Here is a 22,418-nt window from a genome sequence, read left to right as displayed (position 1 = left end):
GTAATGTAAAACGGCGGATTATACAATCTGACTGCGACATAGACATGAAGCTAAAGATAGCTTCATGGATATAGATGACCCACGCTGAACTGTCCCGCCAAACTCAATGACAGGGGGGCGCTACCATCGTTCAACTATATGGTTTCCAACATGGCAAAAATCGGAACTAGCGATTCGGTATTGACGGTGGCGCCCCACTGTCAATGTCATGCACAGGACAGTTCAGTATTTTGGAACTATATTACGAATAGGTGTTCCCGTGTTCCTGTTGGTTCCAACACCAAGAATAGTTCCGATTTTTTGAACGAAAGGAAAAGGAAAAAAAATCATAATTTAAAGATTTCACAATAGATTTAATTACCTATATTATGAATTACAGATTCACTGGTCACTGCAGCACTGGTGTAAGTATCGTGTGCGGGAAAAGAAACAAAGACATAATTTTAATCATTTATTCAGCCAAGAGATAAATTACAACCAAAAAAGATAAAATATTTTCTTACAACTACAAGATGTTATCACAGTAATTTGCGTCATACCTACACGCTAATAATTGATGACTGCAAAGTAATTCATAATACGAGTCATCGACAACGATCAAAATACTTAAGTGATTCCTATTCTCTTATTTCTTTACCCTGAGAATTCCTCTTTATATCATTTACTTCTCCTCTAAAATAGATTATAAATATGTAGGCTAGATAATGTCCTAGAATTACATTCATAATGACCGTGAAACGCGGGTCAGAGCAAGTTAGTGTTAGTTATAATGATTTCCTCACGTTGGGTCAACTGTGTACTGGGGGTGTACTGGGTTCGGATATATTGTACATATATTTTGTTATTATTCTTACATATTTTTCTTAAAAACAAACGTTCTGGGTTTGTGCCAATGCCAACTTATAGTTGGTGGTGTGCTTGGCGTACGTAGGCGGAGTGGCGTGTGCCATATTAGGGAGGTGTCAGCGCCATTTATGTACTGTAGACTGTAGTGGCGTGTCGACAGATGTCACCGCGATGTTCGCACGAGAGTATAGTATGGTCCGTGCCGTGAGCACGTAGAATTTTGTCCAACGACCCCAAGCTACCCATCCTTATCGCTCGCGCGTAATTATATTGCTGTCGCGACTGTGCGACGAGCAGCCGCAGTGAGTGTGCGAGCGCGACAGCAACATAGTTACGCGCGAGCGATAGAGATGGGTAGCTTGGGGTCATTGGACAAAATTCTACGTGCTCACAGACCAGACTATAGTCTCAGTAGAAACTTTGACATCGCGATGCAGGTTCGCAGGCGGAGTGGCGTGTGCCGTTTTAGGGAGGTGTCAGCGCCATCTATGTGGGCGTGGTGACAGATGTCACCGCGATGTTCGCACGTGTCTAGCCTCTCCTATGCTTTGTCTCAGATCTGTGCAACCTCCGTCAACTGCTATGTCTCAGATCTAAGACAAGACTGCTTTGGATTCCGTGGAGGGTAGTTGAACGGGAAGCATGGTCGATCTGTTTTAATGGTTTCAATTTATTATTTAATGGACTTTAGTGTACAAATTTGGTGTTATTTTGTGTTCTAAAGTGCAGTGAAGTGATAAATTATAAAAAACATTGAAATACTTCGAATTTGAGCGCGCATCGAGTGTCGAGTGGGTTGTCGTATGAACAACCCGCTTTGGACCCGGTGGCGTCCCGAAACCTGCTTACGGGCATACTTAACTCCACGGAATCCATGAAAAATCAATAGAACTGAAACACCCACGTTCTATTGATAACTTTGTCAATTATTTTTCACTCGACATTGGCAGAAATAAACCTCCCAGAGGGGTTTGGTTGCTATTAAAAAAAAAAAAGACTACTTTGTCATTTTGAAACATCATTTGAAAACCGTAGCAGTTGGGGGGTGCTGTTTTGCGCGGCTCAATTGGCTCCGTGCACGATTACAGCGCCAACTAGCGTCCACAACTTTGTGGGCTCTGTCACATTGACATTTAGGTCGTATATTTGTGAAAAAATATCGAAATGAAAAAATAACAAATATTTTCAACTAATAAATTGTTGTGATACCACGATTTGGGTGGAAAAAAGGTTTTGAAATCATTTTGGTCATTCAAATCAAATGAGGTAAGTCCAAAAAGTGTGTTTAATTTTGATTGTGTCAGGGTTTGTTTACTTCATTTATAGTTGTAGTTTTACAGTAAAACAAAAAGAAAAAGCTACTTTAACGGTTTCATTATATAACAGTAAATATATTTAAATGTTTCTGTATCGCTAGTAATAAATTAAATATCGTTTTCAGATCGAAATGAGTATCGTTTTGAAGACCGGGTTTGTGAGAGTTACAATATCAAATTCCAACCACAAACCGTATTTAAAGGAAAGTTGTTGGTATTGGCTGGACAAGTCCGAGATGTAGAAGAATTAAGAACAAAACAAGGGCAGAGTTCAATAATTCACGCTCTCATCATAAGGCAAACATCTGTGCACAACAACTACTGTGACTCATTTTTGTACTACCACGTTGTATAGTTTAGTTATTTCCAAATTGTAAAAGGCTATTAAAACAGCCCTATCGAAATACAGTCCACTCTTTTATTTAAGTTCCCAGTAGGACCCTTTTCATGCGATTAATTAATGATATTAAAATGTATTATGTAGAATCGCTTTGCCATTGACAGATACATCTGATGACAGAGCTAACATTATTTCTACTTTTGACCACCATGAGCGCTGCGATAGATTATGTCCCCCCCACCTAGTACTTCGCACCCAGCGAATAGCACGCCAAAGGCTAGTTGTCGATGTCGCGCTCGTTCTTGGCGTGGTGCCGGGCGCGGCGGCGGCGCGCGGGCGGCGGCGGCGCCACGCTGACGGCGGCGGAGGCCAGCTCCTCGCCGCCGGCCGCCTGCTCCAGCTGTCCCCGGGCTTCCACGAAGAACATCACGTCGCGCAGCTGCTCTTTTAGTTCGGCCACCTGCCGAGAAAAAGAGAAAAATAATAAAGTTACCAGTTGACTTTGGACGTGCCCTGCGTGCCCAAACAACTGCACGCAGGAAGATTTAGAGTTGGCGCACACCGTTGATTTTTCGTCGGCCGATAGTTTAGTCGGGCAGTTGATCAGTATGGGCAATGGGCATGTATGGGAGTGCGCACACTACGCTGCCGATTCGATTTGGCCGATTCTTCATACAATTTAAAATCGGGCACAACTATCGGCCAACTAAAAATCAACGGTGTGCGCCTACTCTTAATGAAGGTCATTCTTGTGGCGAAGTTTTGAGGTGATACTGTGTAGGTTTGTTGTCGATACGACAAGAAGAAGTTGACTTTGAAGACAAACTATCTACGAAGTGTCGTTCAACATTGGTATTTTTAATGAGAGAAAGAGCTCATAAGATGTATCTTAATTGACTTATGGGCGGTCCAACAATTTTTTGATGGAGATAAAACGGCTGCTGTAACAGCTATCTGCTCTGGTGGTTCGTCATTTCAGCCATAGGAAGCCCTATGGCTGAACAAAAGCCTCGCCCAATAATTTCCAGACTGATCGGTTGGAAGCCTCCACGCATTCAACGGCGTCCAGCAACCGTTAGAATCCTGGTGGATGTACCTCCTTGTTGGGGCAGCACGGTTCTGGAGTGGAGGCCGCGTATCAGAAAACGCAGCGTGTGACGTCCACCTACAAGGTGGACCGACGACATCTTAAAGGTAGCAGGAAGGCGCTGGACGCAGGCCGCTACGAACCGGGCAGCATGGAAAGCATTGGGGAAGGCCTATGTTCAGCAGTGGACGTCCTATGGCTGAAATGATGATGATGTACCTCCTTGACGAAGCTGTCCTCGCGGAGTTTAGCGCGGCTCTGCCACTCGGCCTGGCTGCTGGCCAGCGCGGCCGCTAACCCACGCTCATCTGACAACTCGTTTTGCAGCACTGACAGTCTGGGAACATACATTATATTCAATTTTAATAATCATAAAACAATATAAAACAACACTTGCATGGATTTCCTTTTTTAAACCTTCAATGATTTTCGACCTTATCATAAGTAAATAAGGTTCAAATTATGGTGGTAATATCTTGGACCAAACCACGGGCTAGATCACCAACGAGATCGACAGACCAGATCAAGGCCGCAATTAAATGCTCGGTTTACGAATGTACCTACCTGGGAAGCTGCAGTCCGCAAGGAATGGCGCCGTATTGCAAAGATCATCACTCATCGCGATTCAAAATTATGACCCCGATCGCTCAGGCAAGAGTGTACCGACTAAGAAGAAATACAATATCTTGGAGAGAGCCTTATAAAGAGAAGAGAAGACGACAGCCTTACTTGTTGGTGACTTGGAGCAGCTTTTTCTCCAGCGCCTTGTTCTCTCGCGCGAGCCCGCTCAGCGATTCTTGAAGCGCTGAAGATGTCGCCTCCGCCTCGTCTGCGCGCCGCCGTAGCGCGGAACATTCCGCTAAGTGCTCGGATTCGATCCTGAGAAATTATAAAAAGTTTGTTAAAATGTGATGAGTGGTTTGAATCTTCGTTGAGGCATGTAATGAAACAGACTTGCTGAGGAGCTAGGAAATCACTTATCAGTTAACAGGGTGCTCTCTTAACTCTTGCGTGTGTATTTTAGATCTTGTGGGTTGATTATGGTGTCAAAATGTTTAAAGAGACATGATGGAGTCTATCCACTTACGATGCTTCCAGTGACATTGGCGCTGCATGATAAGCAAAGCTAAACTCGCGTAACCGGAACGGAAGAGCGCAAAGAAAAGGTCATCACGATGTTATTTCTTCTCGTGCAATAGTTGTCCAGCTGCTACAGGTGTTGGTATATGCTTCATCAGCTGCAAGCCACCGGTGTTGGGATATGCTTCTTCAGCTGCAAGTCACCAGCTCGCCTTGCTAATCTCAGTCCTCTAGAAGGCTACACTCACTTGGCGATTCGGCCCTCGTAGTACGTGCGCTGGCTGTCGAGCTGTTGCGTGAGGATATAAGTGAACTCCAGCTGCGCGGAGTCCAGCTTCTGGTCTCAACACGCCGCGTGTAGCTTGCCTGGTCCAGCAGGGCAACACTCACTTGGCGATCCGGCCCTCGTAGTAGGTGCGCTGGCTGTCGAGCTGCTGCGTGAGGATGTAGGTGAACTCCAGCTGCGCGGAGTCCAGCTTCTGGTCTCAACACGCCGCGTCTAGCTCGCCTGGTCCAGCAGGGCAACACTCACTTGGCGATCCGGCCCTCGTAGTAGGTGCGCTGGCTGTCGAGCTGCTGCGTGAGGATGTAGGTGAACTCCAGCTGCGCGGAGTCCAGCTTCTGGTCTCAACACGCCGCGTCTAGCTCGCCTGGTCCAGCAGGGCAACACTCACTTGGCGATCCGGCCCTCGTAGTAGGTGCGCTGGCTGTCGAGCTGCTGCGTGAGGATGTAGGTGAACTCCAGCTGCGCGGAGTCCAGCTTCTGGTCTCAACACGCCGCGTCTAGCTCGCCTGGTCCAGCAGGGCAACACTCACTTGGCGATCCGGCCCTCGTAGTAGGTGCGCTGGCTGTCGAGCTGCTGCGTGAGGATGTAGGTGAACTCCAGCTGCGCGGAGTCCAGCTTCTGGTCTCAACACGCCGCGTCTAGCTCGCCTGGTCCAGCAGGGCAACACTCACTTGGCGATCCGGCCCTCGTAGTACGTGCGCTGGCTGTCGAGCTGCTGCGTGAGGATGTAGGTGAACTCCAGCTGCGCGGAGTCCAGCTTCTGGTCTCAACACGCCGCGTCTAGCTCGCCTGGTCCAGCAGGGCAACACTCACTTGGCGATCCGGCCCTCGTAGTAGGTGCGCTGGCTGTCGAGCTGCTGCGTGAGGATGTAGGTGAACTCCAGCTGCGCGGAGTCCAGCTTCTGGTCTCAACACGCCGCGTCTAGCTCGCCTGGTCCAGCAGGGCAACACTCACTTGGCGATCCGGCCCTCGTAGTAGGTGCGCTGGCTGTCGAGCTGCTGCGTGAGGATGTAGGTGAACTCCAGCTGCGCGGAGTCCAGCTTCTGGTCTCAACACGCCGCGTCTAGCTCGCCTGGTCCATCAGGGCAACACTCACTTGGCGATCCGGCCCTCATAGTAGGTGCGCTGGCTGTCGAGCTGCTGCGTGAGGATGTAGGTGAACTCCAGCTGCGCGGAGTCCAGCTTCTGGTCTCAACACGCCGCGTCTAGCTCGCCTGGTCCATCAGGGCAACACTCACTTGGCGATCCGGCCCTCATAGTAGGTGCGCTGGCTGTCGAGCTGCTGCGTGAGGATGTAGGTGAACTCCAGCTGCGCGGAGTCCAGCTTCTGGTCTCAACACGCCGCGTCTAGCTCGCCTGGTCCAGCAGGGCAACACTCACTTGGCGATCCGGCCCTCGTAGTAGGTGCGCTGGCTGTCGAGCTGCTGCGTGAGGATGTAGGTGAACTCCAGCTGCGCGGAGTCCAGCTTCTGGTCTCAACACGCCGCGTCTAGCTCGCCTGGTCCAGCAGGGCAACACTCACTTGGCGATCCGGCCCTCGTAGTAGGTGCGCTGGCTGTCGAGCTGCTGCGTGAGGATGTAGGTGAACTCCAGCTGCGCGGAGTCCAGCTTCTGGTCTCAACACGCCGCGTCTAGCTCGCCTGGTCCATCAGGGCAACACTCACTTGGCGATCCGGCCCTCATAGTAGGTGCGCTGGCTGTCGAGCTGCTGCGTGAGGATGTAGGTGAACTCCAGCTGCGCGGAGTCCAGCTTCTGGTCTCAACACGCCGCGTCTAGCTCGCCTGGTCCATCAGGGCAACACTCACTTGGCGATCCGGCCCTCATAGTAGGTGCGCTGGCTGTCGAGCTGCTGCGTGAGGATGTAGGTGAACTCCAGCTGCGCGGAGTCCAGCTTCTCTCCGCCGCAGGCCGCGTCGGGCGCCGCGCCGTCCGCCGCTACCAGTTTGCCGTCTGCCTTGTTCTGCACCAGACGGTGTACGAAGTTGTCCCCTGGAGATCAGGGTTCACATTCGAAAAGGATGTATGAAACATGCATTGGTTCTAGCTACATTGACTAGCTGGCTCAGTTTTTATTGGCGGTCAAACTAAAACAGGAGTTTAAACAGTGGAAAAAACTCTCACTAACTATAATAATATGCAAAATTGATCACAATGCAAAATTACTGAAATAAAATATTGAAGTGACAGAAACAGTTGGATATCGGTAAGTCAGTTAATAATCATTGTTCGCATAATCATTTCAACTACCTAAATAATCTTACCTGCATAATCCCAGACCCTGTTAGATCCTAACTGCAACGCGTAAGTGTGGTTCGACGCTAAGAAATGCTTCGCTGCGTGACCTCCTTCGTACCTGAAAGTAAATTAAAAAGTTGTAATGACCCCAGCAAGGCTACTCTTTTGTTTTGGATATAATATCTGTCACTGACGCTCATGCTGGCATCTTGCTTAGTGTAAGAGGGATGAAACATTCTAACTTTGGATTTCGTTTTTGGGAGTAACCCCGCAGGTAGACGTGATCTCACCTGCCGCAGCCGACGTGTCCGCAAATAAGGCAGATCCAGAGTGTGCCGGCCTCTACGCCGTCCAAAAGCCCCTCTGCTACGCCACTTATATTGTCGCGAGTCTCCTCGCCGTCTTCTTCTGCAAGAAATATAAGCTTTACGACCGTTTTCTGAAAAAGATATCTCGTGACAATGACGTTCAATATTTAGATTACTGATACTATAGTGAATAGGAAAATCCGTCTCGAAGGACCAAAATATAGGGTAAAGGGAAAACAATTGAATGAGAAAATTGGACTGTGAAAAGACAATTAACTAGGTGCGCGTGCGATGTCATCGGTCTTTATAGGTATTTGCTTCACGCAACTTGAAGATGGTGGAGTCAGGGCCGTCTTTAACCTACTCGGGCCCTGGGAATTTAAGGATTAAGGGGGGCCTTATCATCTGGAAAAAGGTCTTATTAGCAGATGGGGGCCCCCTCGGTCGCGGGGCCCTGGGCACGTGCCCAAAGTGCCCAGTGGGAAAGAGGGGCCTGGGTGGAGTTGGGGTTGTCCTGGGGCTACAGGAGGCTCACCCTTTTTTTTTGCGGGGAAAAAATGCGTTGAATCGCATACCTACCCTGCGGGGACAGGGTAGGTTATGTGGGGCTCACCAAGTCAGAAGGACGAGGCATACCCACTAAAAAGACCCCGGTGCTCCGTCACTCGCCACAAGTGTTCTCAAGGGCAGGAAGTTTCTCTAGAAACTTCCTGCCCCGTACAACCAAACTGTGGAATGGACTGTCGTCTGCGGTGTTTCCGGACGGATACGACCTGCAAGCTTTCAAGAGGAGAGCGTATCTTTACCTTAAAGGCCGGCAACGCACCTGTAACGCCCCTGGGTCTGCGGGTGTCTATGGGCGACGGTAATCACTTACCATCAGGTGATCCGTCTGCTCGTTTGCCTCCTATCACATAAAAAAAAAAGTGGGAGGAAACTGTGGGAGGCTCACCCTGCTGCAGCTCGCACTGGAAGCAGCTGGCACTAGCGCGCGGCTCGGGCGTCTGCGCACAGCGACACACGGGGCAGCGCGCGTCTCGCCAGCGCACCAGGCACGCGGCGTGGAACGCGTGCGCGCACTGCACGCTCAGCACGCCCGCCACGCTCTCGTCCATACGCTCTGCGGACAGATGTCAAAATGGGTGCAGTCCTGTTGTCCCCCCTGCTTGGCCCCCCTAGGGGAGCCAACAGGATTTCGAAATCCTGTTGTCCCCCCTGGCTAGGGGAGACAACAGGACTAGATTTTTAATCAATGATTTGAGGACTGTTGTCCCCCCTGGCAAAAATTATTTAAAAGCCATAAAATTTTATAGCATAATTTATGAAAAACTGAAGTATTTGACTGAATGCCAAATTGCCAAACTGAATACCTAAACGTTTGTCAAGGTAATAATTACAATTTTGATAGGTATTGGTGCCGGCCGGTATTAACTAACACTTACAAACTTGAAATTTGGCAGGTAGGTTTCCTTATAGGGTGTAGACATCCACTAAGAACGGAATTTATTTATTAAAGGATTGAAAATAATATGACGAAATCGCGGGCGGCTGCTAGTTGAATCACTGTCACTGAGCAAGTAATTTGTTGAATATTATGATTAACTAGCTGTGCCCGCGACTTCGTATTGTTATGACGGGATATTAAAATGTCTTTTTAAAAAACAATTATTTTTTATTAACTGAAATACGTTTACTTTAAACACAGAATTTTACTTTGAATATCCGAACTGACTCTATTTTGAATGCCCGAAAGTTAGAGGTCCTTACTGGATGAATGCCCGGTCTGAACTGCGCCTCCGAACTGGAGGTTCAGGCTCGCTGCATCGTGAAAATGCTGACTCTGCAGGTTAGGATGGCAATACAGCAGTTTAGCCAACATTTTCAAGGTGTAACAGCCCCCCGTTTAAGATGAAACTTACGCTATTTGCGAAGTTTCAGGATAATATTCTAATTCTTGGAGCAGGTATTTCTGCTAATTCTTGAGCATTTTCCGAATCATTATCATTACTATTAGAGTTATTTCCAATCTTGTAACTAAATTTCGGGCATTTACTAATAAGCTTTTTATAAAATATAAAAATTAAAATTATAAAGATTACAATAGTTACACAATAAGTGAGAATGGGGTAATGCGAATCATATTCAATTAATGGGCTAGGTTCATTTAATATTTTATCAACATCTGTTACTATCTGGTTATTATCGACAGTTAAAAGTTTTTTCAATTTAACATCAGTTAATTTAAGAGGTTTCGTTTTTTCTTGTAACAATTTAAGCTTTTCTACATTGCAACAGTTATCTTTAATTAAATTAAAATCTGAATATTTTATATTTATTGTAAAATTTAAATTAGATTTAGCAATTAATTCTCTATTCTTGCAAAAGGCAATACATCCAGATTGTAAATTAAGGATGCCTGTACCTGATAATTTAGTCTCTGTAACTTGGGAACCACACTCTACGGTAAGTTTAGTAGGTTCACTTTCAACAAATATCCATCGGTTGCCCTTCAATTCTTGCCAGATGTCTATTTGACCATAAATTAACTTTGATTTACATTGTTGCGGCAATTTATTTACTACTTTTAATAACATTTCAGTTTCACAAATAGGTGTATGTTGTACAGACAAAACGTTTAGATCGCCGCATATATAAACTTGGTTATTTGGTTTAGCGCATTCCCCAATATCTCTGCTACATACATATGTTAACTTATCTCTACTTACAGCTACATAATTACAGAAAGGCACAATCATGGCAAATGTATCTGGATTTTCTTTATTATGTGGTACTGGTATCGGTAAAGGTTTATACAGATTATACTCAATTCCATGAACTAATGGTATTTTAATTACAAAAACAATTTTATTTATAGTGTAATAACAATTTAATTTTGAAACATCTATTAAATTATGAACAGTTTCCAAACTTAGACTTATGGGCAACTCTTGGTATTTCGGTAAATTTCTGACACTATTTATTAATTCATCATAAAATTGTTTTGGTGTAAGAATAGATGGATGAAGAGAGTGACTTTTAGTAAACATTATTGCATTAACCAAATCGTCAATTTTGAATGATAAAGTAAGTAAACTTGAGTATAGTTCATTACAGACTATATCCATTTTGGATTCTATTATTAACTTATTAGAAACTACAGATAGGTTCTTAACACTAGCTGACAAATTTTCAATAGCGTCATTCAAACGTGCTTCATTTACGGTAATGGCTGTTATGGTTTCATTGTAATGCAAAAGTGCCGTACTAGTCATTAAGATGTTGTCCTTAAGTAATGATGCAAGTTTTTTATCATTACGTTGAAGGGTTTGAATGGCGTTACCATATTTAATAGCGTCGTCTTCGTCCATTGTACCGATTATTTGTTTAAAAGCGGTTCCAATTCCGGCGAACCAGGCTGATCTTTTATCGCGATTTGAAATCAAATGTGAGATAGAACTATAATCTCGTTTTATGTCACTGAGTCTTGAAACCAGGGGTTGTAATAAACTATTACATTCAATATCTGAAATATAATCATTTTGTTGGCAAAGATACCTAGCAGTTTCCAGGATGGAATTTATATTGTCTATGTGAGGTTTTATATATGCTATGTCTACCGGAACCAAAACGTGAAGGTCATCACTGGTGATTCTAACTGTTCCAATTGGGTCGAAGTAAATTCCTGGATTCTCGTCTATCTGTTGCACTATATCTGAAGCGACAATGGTGAGGCTGATTGAAACCGTTCTGTAATATAATATAAAACTACATGTTATAATTATATAATAGAAGGAGAGAATTAGTTAAGACTAATTCTTATATTAAAATAAAATGCCTTAAGGGCAGTCCTAACTAACTAAGCTTGGGTTTGCAAGCTTCAGTTCGTCGTAGTGATGCTTCACATGTCGACGATTGATAAGTATCGATAAGGTGTTTCCTCCGTGTATTTTTACGACCTTATACGGCCCTTTCCATATCGGGGCTAAGGCTTTGCCTAGCCGGGGGTGATTTTTAAGGTAAACAAAATCACCAATTTTGTACTTCACTGCACGGACATGTTGATCATAATATGTTTTAGATCTTTCTTTGGAGGATGTTATATTTTCTATTGCTTTTTGGCGGGAAACCTTAAGTCGGTGATGAAGTGTTTTAATATATTCAGGGTATGTGAGGTCTTCTCGTAGATCATATACTGAATCTGGAATGAAGGGTTTGTGCCCAAAAACTAATTCATATGGTGTAAACTTAGTTGTAGAGTGAACTGCACTATTGTAAGAGAGCATGGCTGTATAAACAAATCTATGCCAATTGGTTTCATTATCATTAACATATGATTTAAGGTACTCTTTGAGGGTACTGTGGCTCCGCTCTAGAGCACCTTGTGTTTGTGGATGGTATGGAGCTGACCAAATTTGTTTTATTTTCAGAAATTCACACGTTTTCTTGAAAAGTTCTGCAGTAAAGTTTGTGCCCTGATCAGTTAATATAGACTTTGGAATTCCAAAAAGTGATATGAAATGAACTAGACATTCGCAGGTTTCTTCAGCTGTTGCGTTGGAAATGGGGTATGCTATAGAGAATTTTGTTAAATCGTCCTGTAGAGTGAGTATGTATCGTAACTTGTTAAGTCCAGCTTCAGGCAAGGGACCTACTATATCGAGACTAACCCGTTCAAAAGGACGTGTGGATGTTGTTGTTATTTGCATGGGTGCACGATTAATCTGTCTTAAGGCTTTGTTGGATTGACAGGCTGAGCAGTTTTTTACGTAGTGTTCTATGTCTGATTTCATGTTTTTCCAATAATATCTTTCTCTAATTCTATTGAGCATTCTTTCAGTACCAAGGTGTCCGGCAATAGGAATATCATGGTTCTCTTTCATGATCTTTGAGATCTCACTGGGTGTAGGATAAATAATGTTGTTATGGTATATATTTACAGAGACAGAAGTGTTGTTAAAAAGGTATGTTAGCATATTATAAATTTTGACAAAAGAATGTTTTTCAAACGCATTTTTGAAATCTGATATAGCGAATTGTGAAACATGAGCCTCGGATAGTAGTTCAGTTTTTACATTTTCTAATGTTCGGAATATATCGGGGTAAGTTGCTTCGTCAAAGTAATGTACTTTTGTGAAAATGAAATAATATATTTTATTATTACAAGGGATTTTTTGATATCTAAAAAGTTCTTTTTCAGCTGCAACATAGGAGTTTGGATCATCTACTTTGGATAAGATTTCTTGCACATACGGATTTGAGTCATCTAAATCCAATGAAGTGGGGATAAGTATTATTGAACAGTTACTTTTAGTTAAACTTTCATTATGTTCCAAAATGTTTGTGTCAAAAGATTTATTTTTATCTCCAATTGCTTTAAGAAATTGACTGTAGTTACTGTTTTGTACATTATGTTCATTAATATTTATATTTTCTGTTTCAGGTGCGGTAGCGTGAGAAGGTGACGAGACGGGAGAACCGGTATTGGCTGATGGTGGTGGACGAGCGGCAGGACCTGGTGTTTCGACAGGTAAGGTATCAGGTTGTGGAGAGGGAATTTCTAAGACGTCGAAATCAACGTTGAGATCATCACTATGAGGGCTGATTTCAAGGAGTCCGAAATCATCAAGATTAATGTCGAGCAAAGGATCTTGGGATGGTGCTGGATCATTAAGTGGAGGATCTCGATTACTGGAAGAAGCAGGAGGATCATCGTTGTGAAAATTCTGTGGCTCAGTTGAATGTTGTACAGGATTTACTGGATAGCGGGATAACGCATCAGCGTTACTGTTAACTCTACCCTTTTTATATTCGATCTCATAATCAAACTCTTCGAGTTTAAGTCGCCATCGGACTAAGTTTGATCCAGGATCTTTACAATTGAAGAGCCATTTGAGAGGCTTGTGATCCGTTAAAATTTTGAAACGGTGCCCATATAAGTATGGACGGAAGACTTTAGTTCCCCACACGATTGCTAAACATTCTTTCTCCGTTACACTGTAATTACATTCCGCTTTGTTCAAGGTTCGAGACGCATATGCTACTGGTTGATCCTTTCCAATGGGACCTTGGGACAGGATTGCGGAGATCGCGTGGTTGGATGCATCACAGGTAAGGTTAAATGGCTGACTAAAATCTGGATAGGATAAGATAGGAGCAGTGGTAAGTTTTTGCTTCAGTTCATCGAAAGCAAGTTGTTGAGGATTTTCCCATATAAAAGGTTCGTCTTTCTTTAATAAAGAAGTAAGTGGTTTGGCAATCTTTGAAAATTCTGGAATAAATCTTCTATAATAAGAAACGAGCCCGAGGAAGGATTTGACATCTTTTGGGGATTCAGGAATGGGGAATTCAGTAACTGCTTTAATCTTGTCTGGATTCGGTTTGACACCTTCATTTGTTATTACATGACCAAGATAAGTGACTTCCTTTCTGAGGAACTCACACTTATCTGGTTGTAGTTTTAAATTGAATTTCCGAAGTTTGTGGAATACTGACGCTAAATTATTTACGTGTGAGTTTAAATCTGGTGAATAAATGACAATATCATCAAGGTAAACGAAGCATTGTATACCATTGAGTCCGGATAGGGCGGTATTCATTAATCGCTGAAAGGTTGAAGGTGCGTTTTTGAGGCCGAAGGGCATTCTGGTGAACTCGTAATGCCCTTGAGGAATATTGAATGCTGTTTTGGGCGCATCGTTTTCATTTAATTTAATTTGATGGAAACCTGAGGCTAGGTCTAAGGTTGAGAAATATTTGCTATTTCCAAGTTGATCTAATATTTCATTAATTTGAGGTAGGGGATATGTATCACCAATGGTAATATCGTTCAATTTTCTATAATCGACAACGACGCGCCATTTGCGTTGTCCGGATGCATCGAGCTTTTTGGGGACCACCCATATAGGGGATGACCATGGAGAATTGGAAGGTTTGATGATTCCATCATTGAGCATCTTATTGATTTGAGTATCAACTTCTGATTTGTGACATTCTGGGAATCTGTACGATTTGACGTGAATAGGATTTTGAGAAGTTGTCGTGATATCATGTTTTATAGCGTCAGTATAGGTAAGTTTTTCGTTAGGAAGATGAAAAATATCTGAATACGTAGAGCAGATTTCATGAAGAGCTTCAATTTCTTCTTTATTCATATGAGATGTACGGAGGAGTTGTAGAACTTTTTGAGTCCGTTCGAAACAGTCATAGGAATTGGAGAATTGAGAATTAATTGGTTCGACATTGTCTTTGATAGGTTCTTCCAAGGGAGTAAGTTTTAGTTTCAGGTTCGAGTTAACGGTTGTTGGGTTTTCGGATGTATTCAAAATTGAAATATTGATTCTGTGATTTTGTTTTACTTTTGTTACACAATTTGCAACAAACAATTGGTCAGAAATATGTTGGTCAAGAACAAGTCCTTCTTTTACATCTGGATTTAATACGGAACATTCAATGACGGTTTCTGATCGTGGTGGAATCACGTACACGGGGTCATTGAAGTAAAGATTCAAATTGAATTGATTGATCATAAGGATATTTTTGTTGTAATTAATATTACATTTTAAATTGCTGAGGAAATCGTTTCCAATGATTCCATCGTAGGGGAGGTGAATATCTTTAACTATGTGGAATTTGTAATTAATATAATTACAAGGGATTTTATCAGACAAATAAAGAGTTAAATTTAGATGTCCAAGAGTTGGAGTTGGTTTTTCTACAGGATCAATTCCTTTGATCTGAATAGGTTCTCTGATTATTTTGGGTCGATTTAGAATTGAAGTTCTTTTCAAAAGACTGATGGAAGAACCTGAGTCAACTAGTAGACATAGAGGTATATCAGATACTGATGTTTGGATTAGCACATGTGGTAACGATTTTTTTGTAGGATCAGTTAGGATTTCGTAGACTTCTTTGTTTGTATCCTTACAGGATTTAGGAATTGTGGGTATATACTTTTCTGTTTTGATATTTGAATGGACACTTGTTTGGGGCTGGTTACCCGTGTGGTCCTGGGTTTTGGAGAATTGGACACTTGCTTGGGGCTGGTTACCCGTGTGGTCCTGGGTTTTGGAGGATTGGACACTTGCTTGGGGCTGGTTACCCGTGTGGTCCTGGATTTTGGAGGATTGGACACTTGCTTGGGGCTGGTTACCCGTGTGGTCCTGGATTTTGGAGGATTGGACACTTGCTTGGGGCTGGTTACCCGTGTGGTCCTGGATTTTGTAGGATTGGACACTTGCTTGGGGCTGGTTACCCGTGTGGTCCTGGATTTTGGAGGATTGGACACTTGCTTGGGGCTGGTTACCCGTGTGGTCCTGGATTTTGTAGGATTGGACACTTGCTTGGGGCTGGTTACCCGTGTGGTCCTGGATTTTTGTATGATTGATGGTGCCATTGATAGAATAGGGTCGCGCTAAGGTCGTAAATTTGGGCTGCACGAGACACCTGCGTGAGCCCACTACTCGTTTAAATGATTTGTTGGGATTTGGTCATCGTCTTCGGGCTGTTGAATTGTTGTGTCCTCATAAATATAGGGTTGAATTTCAGGATCAGGATATTCGGAATTTTCAACGCAATGAACGCGTGCTGGTTGAGACGTTCTAGATCTCTGGTTCTGATTAAAGCTTGGACGACTGGAATTTTGCGTCGGATTTTGAGAAAACTTGAAGCGGTTGTTATTGTATTCTCTCCTTCGACAGTTTTCAATTGTGTGACCTTGGTTTTTGCAATATCTGCAGAAATTTGGGTTTTGGTTAGGATTTTGATTGGGATTTTGATTGGGATTTTGAATATTATTTATTGTGGGTCTAAATAAATTATTTCCCGTATTGTTAAATCGGGGACGCGGTGATGGCCCGGCCACAGGAGCAGGATTATGGCGGGTCATCAATTTTTGGATCTTTTCTTCTGAAATGGCTAGGTTTACGGCTTCATTTAATGTTGCGGGTTCTTTCATTCTGATAATATTTGAGATTTTGGGTGTTAATCCCAGAAGGAAGGTATGGAGAGCTAAATCTTCCATTGCAGCGATTTTTCCGACTAATTCTTTTGATTTTTTATTGGATAGTGTGATTTCTGTTAATAATTTTGAAAGGCAAGTTTCAATCCGTAACCCGAATTGATTAACGGGCTCAGAATTTGACTGCCTACATTCCTGTAATTCAGCAAGGAGGTGAGTGTAGTGCTTCTTTTCTCCGAATTGGGTTTTCAGGAATTCACTGAGCTGGTCCCAACTGTCGAAGTCTTTTATAGAGCAAGCTACCTCAGCCTTGCCTTCGAGCTGGCTCAATATATATTTAAATAAAATCGGCTTTTGTGTTGAATGTGCGAGAGAGTTGGCATTATTGCAGTTACTTAGAAATGAATTTAGATTTTCGCGTTTCCCGTCGAATGGTTTAACCCTTAAATGCATGATTTTTTATTTAGTCATGAAAAAAATATTTCAATTAGATTTTTAGTCACAGATAGGGGGAAAAATAATAAAAAAAAATCTTAGTACGAAAAAAAAGTATATTTTTGAAAATTTACAGTATGTAGCCAAATGTCTACACCATGCGTTTATGTCATAAAATTGTTCGATATTAATTGTTCTATGGTTTGCTTATTTGGCTTTTTTTCAGCATGTTTGGCTCGCTATCTGAAAAGGAAATTGAGACAGCTCTTGCTGCTTTAAATGATGGTGCAGTCTCAAAAGATGATGAACATTTAGATGATGATAACATCGATTATTACCCAAACGTACAGGATTTATTGCATGAGTCCATAGATCAAAATCTACCCTTGGAACATAACGAAGACCCTCCCATAGTCTATGATGAGGAGCACATATTAGATGGTGTTTCCTTAGCGGAACCTGTGGCGGGTACCTACTTCATCTGCACAATCAAGTTCAGGTATTCCAGGAATTGCAGCTTGGAGGTCACGTAGCCGGGAGATGATTTGGAAAAAAAGAAATTTACCACCATGGGACGATGATCGCATTGCTTTTTTAGGGGATTCGGAATTGCCTACATAAATATCTGACCTGGAGGAGCCATTTCAGTTCTTTATCAAGTTCATAAACGATGACATTGTTTCGAAAATTGTAGACGAAACGAATTTATGCATTACTCAAAGAGGGTTTAGTTCAAATAATCGTGTCAGTTCTATTGAGATTCGTCTCAATAGAACTGACACTAAACACCATCTGATCTAATATTATGCTCCTCTTCATAGACTACTAGGGAGGATCTTCGTTGTGTTCCAAGGGTAGATTATGATCTATGGACTCCTCCTCCAGATCATGCAATAAATCCCGTACGTTTGGGTAATAATCGATGTTATCATCATCTAAATTTTCATCATCTTCTGAGACTGCACCATCATTTAAAGCAGCAAGAGCTGCCTCAATTTCCTTTTCAATTAGCGAGCCAAACATGCTGAAAAGAAAAGCCAAATAAGCAAACCATAGAACAATTCCTATCGAACAATTTTAAGGTATAAACGCATGGTGTAGACATTTGGCTACATACACAAAAACCAAGTCGAAGGTACATTCGGGATAGATTACCAAAAAAATAAGTTATAATAATGAATTCTTACATTGTTTCTAACACGTATGTATTTTTTTCCAATCGTTTTAGCAATTAATTCTCACTGAATCCGAAAATCAAATACCACAAATTTTAACACTACCAATTTTTTTCTCCTTCGCGATCGCTACGTCAAATATCGGTTAATTTTTTTTCAAATCTACCTCCATTTGCGGTTTTTTTATTTTTATTTTGATGTTTTCTATGATATTAGCGTACATTCAGAAACGCTTGTAAAATGTGTTACTTGCTATAATTAAAAAAGTACTTCGTAGACATATGGCAACACTATGCATTTAAGGGTTAATAAATTTGAACAAAACTGATATGTCTAATTTCTCCTCTGACGTTTCGGTTTCTGGTTTTGGTGGCATTTTTAATTTAATGTATTACTGAATTGATGAATATTATTTATGAAATATTTTAACTTGCTGAAAACAATGAACACGACAAAAATTAATATAAGAGCACAATAATTGAATGATTACGTAAAATTCACGAGGAAAATCTGTAATAAAAACCGACACACAAACAAAATAGATTTACGAAGAGACCCTGTATAAAAATATTGTTTAATTTAGCCACCTGGTTTGAAGACACTGCGAGCGGCGAGTACAGCGATAACGAAGGTATGTGAATGCGTGGGCGCCGGACGAGGCGACGCTTGTTTTGACTAACACTTACTTACAGGAACAGATATTAATTAAGTACAAAGTTTAATTTAATATGTTGTTACTCTAATGAATAATGTTAATGCTATGATATAGTTATTTTTCTAAAAATTATTCACTGGATGTTGTTGAATTTATCACTGAATTAGATCTTGAACCGAAGTAAATAAAAAGTTGTTTTAACTCACAGGATGATGCACTTCATTTTACGATGCACTAAACGGGATTCGAAGTGTTGACCTTGGAACTGGAACACTGTAGTTGAACTCGTTGACACTGGACACGTGGACACGACTTGCAGAGCAGGATACAGCGGGATATAGAAGAGCGATGCGCGACCACTGGAGAGCCGGGATAATTTCGGCTTTGGATGAACCGGGATACTTCCGGCCTCTGGATGATGATGAGTCCAAACCGGGATGACGACGATGATGACGACGATGATGATGATGACGGACACTGGGCTATGATAGTTCGGGTGATGACGATGTTGGATGCGTGGCACTGCTGATTATTTTTGCACACTTGGAGACGTCCTTGAGATGTACTTTTACATCCCTTCTCGCTGACACCAATGTTATGACGGGATATTAAAATGTCTTTTTAAAAAACAATTATTTTTTATTAACTGAAATACGTTTACTTTAAACACAGAATTTTACTTTGAATATCCGAACTGACTCTATTTTGAATGCCCGAAAGTTAGAGGTCCTTACTGGATGAATGCCCGGTCTGAACTGCGCCTCCGAACTGGAGGTTCAGGCTCGCTGCATCGTGAAAATGCTGACTCTGCAGGTTAGGATGGCAATACAGCAGTTTAGCCAACATTTTCAAGGTGTAACAGTATGCATGAAAACCCGTTTTCGCAACATTATTCATTTTTGCTCTGCACCTATTACTCGTAGCGTGATAGTATATAGCCTATAGCCTTCCTCAATAAATGGGCTATCTAACACTGAAAGAATTTTTCAAATCGTACCGATAGTTCCTGAGATTAGCGCGTTCAAGTAAACAAAGCGCGTTCAGCTTTATGATATTAAGTATAGATTTAAAATTATTCAGTTTTAGCATCCTACCTACTAATGTTGTAAGTAAATGCGGAACTTTGTGAGTATGGATGTTTGATACTCTTTCACGTAAAAACTACTAAACGGATTTTTACTTACACTTGATAAACTTTACAGTACCTAGATAATATTTTTTATACATGAGAATAGCATAATAGAGGTACTTAGCTTTTGCCTACGGCTTTGTCCGCTATATGTTTATATTTATTTATAAAAAAAGATAAAGTTACTTTCGCATTTATAATATTATTTAGTAGGGATAATTCATAACTTTTCTGTCAAAAGCAAGTAAAGCAGATTTTGAAATAGTCTGAAATAGTACCGGTATCGGTACCAAGAACTTATATTTTTTTCGTTATCCAAATGTTAATTATTATTTGACATACGTTTAGGTATTCAGTTTGGCAATTTGGCATTCATTCAGGTACTCCAGTCCTTCTTAAATGTTATAAAATTTTATGGCTTTTAAATAATTTTTGCCAGGGGGGACAACAGTCCTCAAATCATTGATTAAAAATCTAGTCCTGTTGTCTCCCCTAGCCAGGGGGGACAACAGGATTTCGAAATCCTGTTGGCTCTCCTAGGGGGGCCAAGCAGGGGGGACAACAGGACTGCACCGTCAAAATGTACCCCCTTCTGTCTTGCAGTAACAACCGATGTTATAACTCTGGTGGTGGCTAAATCAGGCTACAAGACCCCTATAGGCTGACACCACAATCAAACATTGTCTTAAAATCTTATCTCTAAGCACCAAGTCATACTTCTTTGACTGGGAACATAGTGAACAAGTGATTTTACAAATGTCAAGTCCGTTTCTTTATAAGCACACAATGACCGACGATCTGGTGTAGGTCGCGGGAAGAGCCTGCATGCGGGCAGCGCAGGCAGGACCGGTAGTTATGGAAATCCTTGGGGGAGGCCTTTGTCCAGCAGTGGACGTCATTTGGCTAAAACGAAGCACACAAAGGATAAGTGAATAAAGATGATGATCATGTAGGACAAACCTACCTAAACACACAGGACACGTCGGCAGCTCGGTGTGGGAAGGCGGCGGGGTCCCGTCGCGCGCCCACTCCACTCGGGACACCCAAGCCATGTGGCACAGGGCGTTGGGCTCCAAGCTGCTGTATGGGACACCATCGAACGTCTCGTGGAACTCTCGGGCAGCTTGGTATGTTCGGAATCTGCAAAAAAATAGCCATTCTAAGGCTGGATGCTGCATCACCATCTTACTTTAACTTAACAACAACAAACATCAAAAATCTGTCAAACTCCATACAAAAAACAGTAGTTATTGTTACGTTTACGATTAAAATTAAGCGGTGCAACTCAGCGCAAAACAGATAATCCAGAAGAAACATATTTTACGTACAAACCTAAACCTAGCCTCAACTTACGTTAACAATGCCATATAATGGTCTGGAGACCCGTCTCTCAGGACTCTCACGTGGGCAATATCTTGCTGACAGGCCGCAGCAAACGCCAGCAGGTCCGGAGCTCCCAGCGCTCCCGGCACAGACAGCAGGCAAAGGGTCTTGGCTTCTTCTGCTTCTTTAAACTCACTGTGTAGAAAGTGTTAAGTAAAATATATAAAATATGTTAGCAATATGAATTGTAAGTAGGCGATAATGTAAACAGTTACATAAGTTTGTTTTGCTGGTTTTCAACTAGAGGATGTAATGAAAACAGTAAATAATAAAAGTATGTAGTTAAATAGCCTTCAAAACTCACATATTATTGGGCTAATACCCTTTTAATAACTTCACATCTCTTAGGTTGTAAAAGTTACACGAATTTACTCACTTTTCTTTATACAAATGCAGTACTCCCTTCGTGACTTCTACCAGTGGATTCCCACAAAAGAAGCTTATAGTGTCATCGTCTTCCGATATACTGCTGCCTTCTGGAGGCGAGCGACGGGAGCTCGTGGGCAGGATCCCAGTTTTATTGTTGGGACCAGACAATACGCTTGCGTATGTCTCCACTGTTATTGTCTTGGATTCACGAGCGCCACGGTCCTTCTTTTTCTGCTCCTTGGCGGCTTCTGTGTATGAGAAGATTAGATCGATCGATAAAAGGACTTTATAGTCAATTGTGATAATATTATTGTGCAACTGGGCAAATTATTCTATTCAAGGCAGTTGTGAAATCAATTTGAAGGTGAAGGCGGTCAGAACAAACAAACAGGATTTTGCCTTTGCATTACTGTAATACTTTCTTACCTATTTCAGCAGGATTATCGCCCATTTCGGGTAGATCTTCGTCAATTTCAATTCGCAAAACGCACAAAGACACAGACATTTACGAAAAATATTGATTGCAAATCAAAACAAAAGGATAGTTTTATTATTTTACGGATATAAAACCAAGTTCATTACAGCAGCTTATAAAACAATCACAATATTTTATCTAATGAGATAAATATTTAAGAAAATTCCTATTGTTCAAAAAAGTAACACAAAAATGTAAACAACAGCTGAGAAAATTTGTGATGACTGTATAATGCTGCCAAATAATACTTCACTTTTCTTAATTGATTGCTGATAAAAAGTTGAGATAGATGTTAGCAAAATCCACTAACACAAGCGAGACAAAAGATATCATATGACCA

At 42.0% G+C, this 22,418-nt stretch overlaps 1 protein-coding gene across 1 annotated transcript; it reads right to left on the bottom strand.

The window, feature by feature from the left end:
• Nucleotides 1–2,769: 2,769 nt before the first annotated feature.
• On the bottom strand, nt 2,770–22,309 carry LOC135082502 (BRCA1-associated protein). Its single transcript, XM_063977300.1, has 17 exons — nt 22,030–22,309; nt 21,611–21,851; nt 21,205–21,369; nt 20,816–20,991; nt 8,454–8,621; nt 7,484–7,601; nt 7,220–7,311; nt 6,764–6,947; nt 6,480–6,597; nt 6,338–6,426; nt 5,912–6,029; nt 5,628–5,716; nt 5,202–5,319; nt 5,060–5,148; nt 4,319–4,468; nt 3,809–3,926; nt 2,770–2,962 (listed from the first exon to the last, which is right to left on the bottom strand). The coding sequence occupies exons 1-17, from the start codon at nt 22,106–22,108 to the stop codon at nt 2,780–2,782; spliced, it is 2,295 nt and encodes a 764-aa protein (XP_063833370.1). The 5' UTR covers nt 22,109–22,309; the 3' UTR covers nt 2,770–2,779.
• Nucleotides 22,310–22,418: the final 109 nt, after the last annotated feature.

Source organism: Ostrinia nubilalis, chromosome 21, assembly GCF_963855985.1.
Source record: "Ostrinia nubilalis chromosome 21, ilOstNubi1.1, whole genome shotgun sequence".
Lineage (NCBI taxonomy): Eukaryota > Metazoa > Arthropoda > Insecta > Lepidoptera > Crambidae > Ostrinia > Ostrinia nubilalis.
This window is presented reverse-complemented; position numbering and strand designations above follow the sequence as displayed.

What these genes read in the sequence shown, in the direction of transcription:
- LOC135082502 (XM_063977300.1), bottom strand. Translation starts at nt 22,108, where the DNA reads ATGTCTGTGTCTTTGTGCGTTTTGCGAATTGAAATTGACGAAGATCTA. An exon ending in CAGGGTCTGGGATTATGCAG is followed by an intron (nt 6,948 to 7,219) that starts GTAAGATTATTT and finishes CCTGATCTCCAG; the next exon opens with GGGACAACTTCGTACACCGT. An exon ending in TACGAGGGCCGGATCGCCAA is followed by an intron (nt 5,320 to 5,627) that starts GTGAGTGTTGCC and finishes CTGCTGGACCAG; the next exon opens with GCGAGCTAGACGCGGCGTGT.